Here is a 4241-nt window from a genome sequence, read left to right on the forward strand (position 1 = left end):
ATATGGATGGAACTAGAGAACATTATGCTAAGTGAAATAAGTCAGTCAGAGAAAGACGAATGCCATATGATCTCACGTATACGTGGAATCTAAAAAACTGAATAAATGAGAAATATAAACAGAAATAGTCTCAGAGACACAGAGGAAAAACTGAGGGTTACCAGTTGGGAGGGGGTGGGGTTGAAGGAGCAGGGGAAGGGACAAGACAATACAAATTGGTAACTACAATATGGCCTCAGGGATAGAAAAGACAGTCCGGGGAATATAATCAATAATGTTGTAAATATATTTTAGGGGCCAGTTGGACTCAGGTCTTGTTAGGGAGATGACTTCATAGTCGGTGTAGAGGCCTGACCACCGCACTGTATTTCTGAAGCTGATGTTGAATAATATTGTAGGTCAACTATAATTACATATACATATAGTCACAGGACGTGGAGTAGAGTGTGGAAATGGAGTCAACAGAATTGTAATAGATAAGCATGATATCGGGGGTGGGAGGGCAGTGGATGGGGGAGGGGGGTTGTTACTTAGTGAGAGGTGAAAAGGATAACTATTGTATTGTTCTGTACACATGAAACTAATAATAAAAAATAATAATTAAAAAAAAAATAGAATAAGCCGGCGGGGGCTGACCTGTGTTGGTGACACTGTACTCTTCACTCTTCTTCCGGGTCTGGTAGATGATGCACACCCAGACCAGGGACGTCAGGACGATGCTGCACACCACGGCGATGGTGAAGATGCCCACAGTGGTGCCGTCGCGCCGGCAGCCAGGGCTGGGCGCCACGCTCAGCTGGCTGTGCGCACGCTCGGTACCCAGCGCGTTGGACATCTCGCACGTGTACCGGCCCGCGTCCTCTGCCACCACGTTCTGCACGACAAGCAGCTGGTTGCCGGGGGTGAAGTGGTGCCGCTCTGTGAGGCTCAGGGGGCGGTTCCCCTTCAGCCAGGTAATGCGGGGCGGGGGGCTCCCAGTCGCTTTGCACTGCAGAGCCACCGTTTCTCCCACGGACACCACACGGTCTTCCAGGGGCACCAACAGAGACGGGGTTTCTGAAGTCAGAGACTTAAGGTTAGTGTGTGGGCCTTGGCAACTGCGGATCTGCCTTGTCTTCTGGACAAAGGGCCACCCCACACATCAGTGAAACGTGCGGCATCTGTTGTCAGAGGGGCAAGCTTCTCAGATGCCCTCCTCACACAACGACCAGATCAGTGCCATGCTGGGGGCGGTTTCTACAGGGAGGCTGTATTAACCTGTAGCCACAGGAGCCCCGACTGTCCCCCAGCTGTCCTGTGACGGGCCTGTGTCTCTTCTTTACCAAGAGCACACCTATCCTGCCCGATTCTGAGAGCAGTTCTTACCTGCAGTGTTTTCTACCTAAGTCCTATTGTTTTAAAGAGAGAGAACCACTTGTTCAAGAAAATCTCAGAGAACAGCCTAAAATGTTACAGTCGCAACCGCCCACCTCAGGCTCCAGGGGACAGTCTGAGAACCTTGCCTCTGGGTAACTGTGATATTTAAGGAACACACACACACACACACACCCCACACCCCCGGATACATTCGGTGTAGCAGGAGTCGCACCTAAGACAGTCAGGGTGGCATTCGCTGAAATGGAGCCGGCCGAGTTCTGGGCGGTACAGCTGTAAACCCCCATGTCGTCTACTTTCACATCGGTGATGAAAAACACATCGTCGTCTGGCATCACGTGCATGCGTCTCTCACGGGCTGCAGGGAAATCGGTGCCTCCATCCTTCTGCCAGGCAATCTGCGGGTTTGGGTGGCCGGTGGCAGCACATTCGAGGCGGGCCATGGTGCCAGTCCGGATGGCAATGTCATGGGGCATTTTGGTGAAGGACGGCAACACTGTAAAACACATCCAATCAGGGTCGGGTTACAGGAAAGTTCGATGCAAAGGCCAGGAAAATCCTCTGGCAAACGGACCCACACTCTGTCTGGGCGTCAGTTCACCACCTCAGCACCCGTCATGCCAGTGTCTGCCTGGAGCCACTGCTGCCACCTTTGAATGAGGAGCAGTAGGTTTCCAAGGGCCACCCAGCTTTTCCCGGCCACAGGGGCAGCACTTCCCCGGGTCGCCCTCACACCCGAGGCTGGCCACAACCCCCTTCCATGTAGAGATGTGAACGAAACCTCTCCCCTACTCGCCCTCATGTGGTGATCAGGTCATAAAGGGATACCCCATAAATGTGAGGCCTGATGCGTGCCAGTAGGTGAAAGCCTGGGAAGCAACAGTATCTGCTCCAGCAAGATGCAGTTACAGAGGGAAGGATGACAGCCCTTCACCCCGGGGAAGCAGTGGGGTGGCTCTTCCTTCTTGAAGCATTTATCCCAACTGTTTACCCAGCCACATGTCAGGAATCACAGTTCCCATCAAGGTTGCTTTGGTGGAGAGTCTTACAATGAGGACGCCCTCAGAAAAGCCAAGACAACCAGCCAAAGTGTGGTAAAGAATGCGTTTTTCCAAACAGGAAGCCTACTGAATGGGAGAAAATATTTGTCAACGATATATCTGATAAGGGGTTAATATCCAAAATTTATAAAACACTCATGCAACTCAACACCAAAAAAACAAACAACCCAATTAAAAAATGGGCAGAGGATATGAGGAGACATTTCTCTAAANAGAGAGAGAGACAGGGCTCAAATTAGTAAAATCGGGAATGAAAGAGGCGAAGTGACAACAGACTCCACAGTAATACTAAAAATCTTAAGAAATTACTATGAGCAATTATATGCCAACAAATTTGATAATCTGGAAGAAGTGGATAATTTCCTAGAAGCATACAACCTTCCAAAGCTAACTCAAGAAGAAACAGAATACCTGAACAGATGATTACCATCAAGGAAACTGAATCAGTAATCAGCAAGCTCCCAACAAACAAAAGCCCTGGACCAGATGGCTTCACAAGTGAATTTTACCAATCATTCAAAAAAGAATTATCACCTATTCTTCTCAAACTATTCCAAAAAACCCAGAAGGAGTGAAGGCTCCCAAACTCTTTCTATGAAGCCACAATCACCCTGATCCCAAAACCAGACAAAGACAGTACAAAAAAGGAAAACTACAGGCCGATATCTCTGATGAACATAGATGCAAAAATCCTCAACAAAACCTTAGCAAACAGAATTCAGCAATATATTAAGAAGACCATACATCATGACCAAGTGGGTTTCATCCCTAATAAGCAAGGTTGGTTCAACATCCGCAAATCAATTAATGTGATACATAACATCAACAAAATGAAAAATAAAAATCATATGGTCATATCAATAGATGTAGAAAAAGCATTTGACAAAATACAACAACCATTCATTAAAAACTCTTAGCAAAGTGGGAATAGAGGGATCATATCTCAACATAATAAAGGCCATATATGATAAACCTTCAGCTAACATACTCAACGGGCAAAAGCTAAAACCATTCCCTTTAAGATCAGGAAAAAGACAAGGCTGTCCACTTTCTCTACTCTTATTCAACATAGTTCTGGAAGTTCTAGCCACAGCAATTAGACAAGAAAAAGAAATAAAAGGCACACAAATCGGTAAGGGGGAAGTAAAATTGTCATTATACGCAGATGACACGATACTATATAGAGAGAACCCCAAAGACTCCATCAAAAAAATACTGGAGCTGATAAATGAATTCAGCAAGGTTGCAGGATACAAAATCAATAAAATACTTAGGAATAAATTTAACCAAAGAAGTAAAAGACCTGTACTCAGAAAATTATAAGACACTGAAGAAATAAATAAAAGAGGATACAAACAAATGGAAAAACCTACCATGCTCATGGATAGGAAGAATATAGTTAAAATGTCCATACTGCCTAAAGCAATATATAGATTCAATGCAATACCTATCAAACTACCTAGGGCATTTTTCACAGAAATACAACATATAATCCTAAAATTTATGTGGAACCAAAAAAGACCCTGAATAGCCAAGGCAATCCTGAGAAATAAGAACAACGTCAGGGGCATCACGCTGTCAGACATTAAAACGTACTACAAAGCTACAGTAATCAAAACAATATGGTACTGGCATAAAAACAGGCACATAGATCAATGGAACAGAATAGACAGCCCAGAATTAAATCCAGGTATATATGGGCAGTTAGTCTATGACAATGGAAGCAAGAATTTACATTGGGGTAAAGATAGTCTATTTAATAAATGGTGCTGGGAAAATTGGACTGACACATGCAAAAAAATGAAA

At 45.2% G+C, this 4241-nt stretch overlaps 1 protein-coding gene across 1 annotated transcript in view; it reads right to left on the minus strand.

Moving 5' to 3' along the window:
- LRIG1 (leucine rich repeats and immunoglobulin like domains 1) overlaps nt 1-4241 on the minus strand; it is a 129765-nt gene that overhangs the window by 9692 nt on the left and 115832 nt on the right. Inside the window, exons 14-15 of the mRNA XM_019652055.1 lie at nt 1589-1870; nt 637-1056 (exon numbers count right to left, since the gene is read on the minus strand). Coding sequence (XP_019507600.1) covers nt 637-1056; nt 1589-1870 — 702 coding nt within the window. The remainder of the gene's footprint in view (nt 1-636; nt 1057-1588; nt 1871-4241) is intronic.

The sequence above is a fragment of the Hipposideros armiger genome, unplaced genomic scaffold, assembly GCF_001890085.2.
Source record: "Hipposideros armiger isolate ML-2016 unplaced genomic scaffold, ASM189008v1 scaffold_172, whole genome shotgun sequence".
Lineage (NCBI taxonomy): Eukaryota > Metazoa > Chordata > Mammalia > Chiroptera > Hipposideridae > Hipposideros > Hipposideros armiger.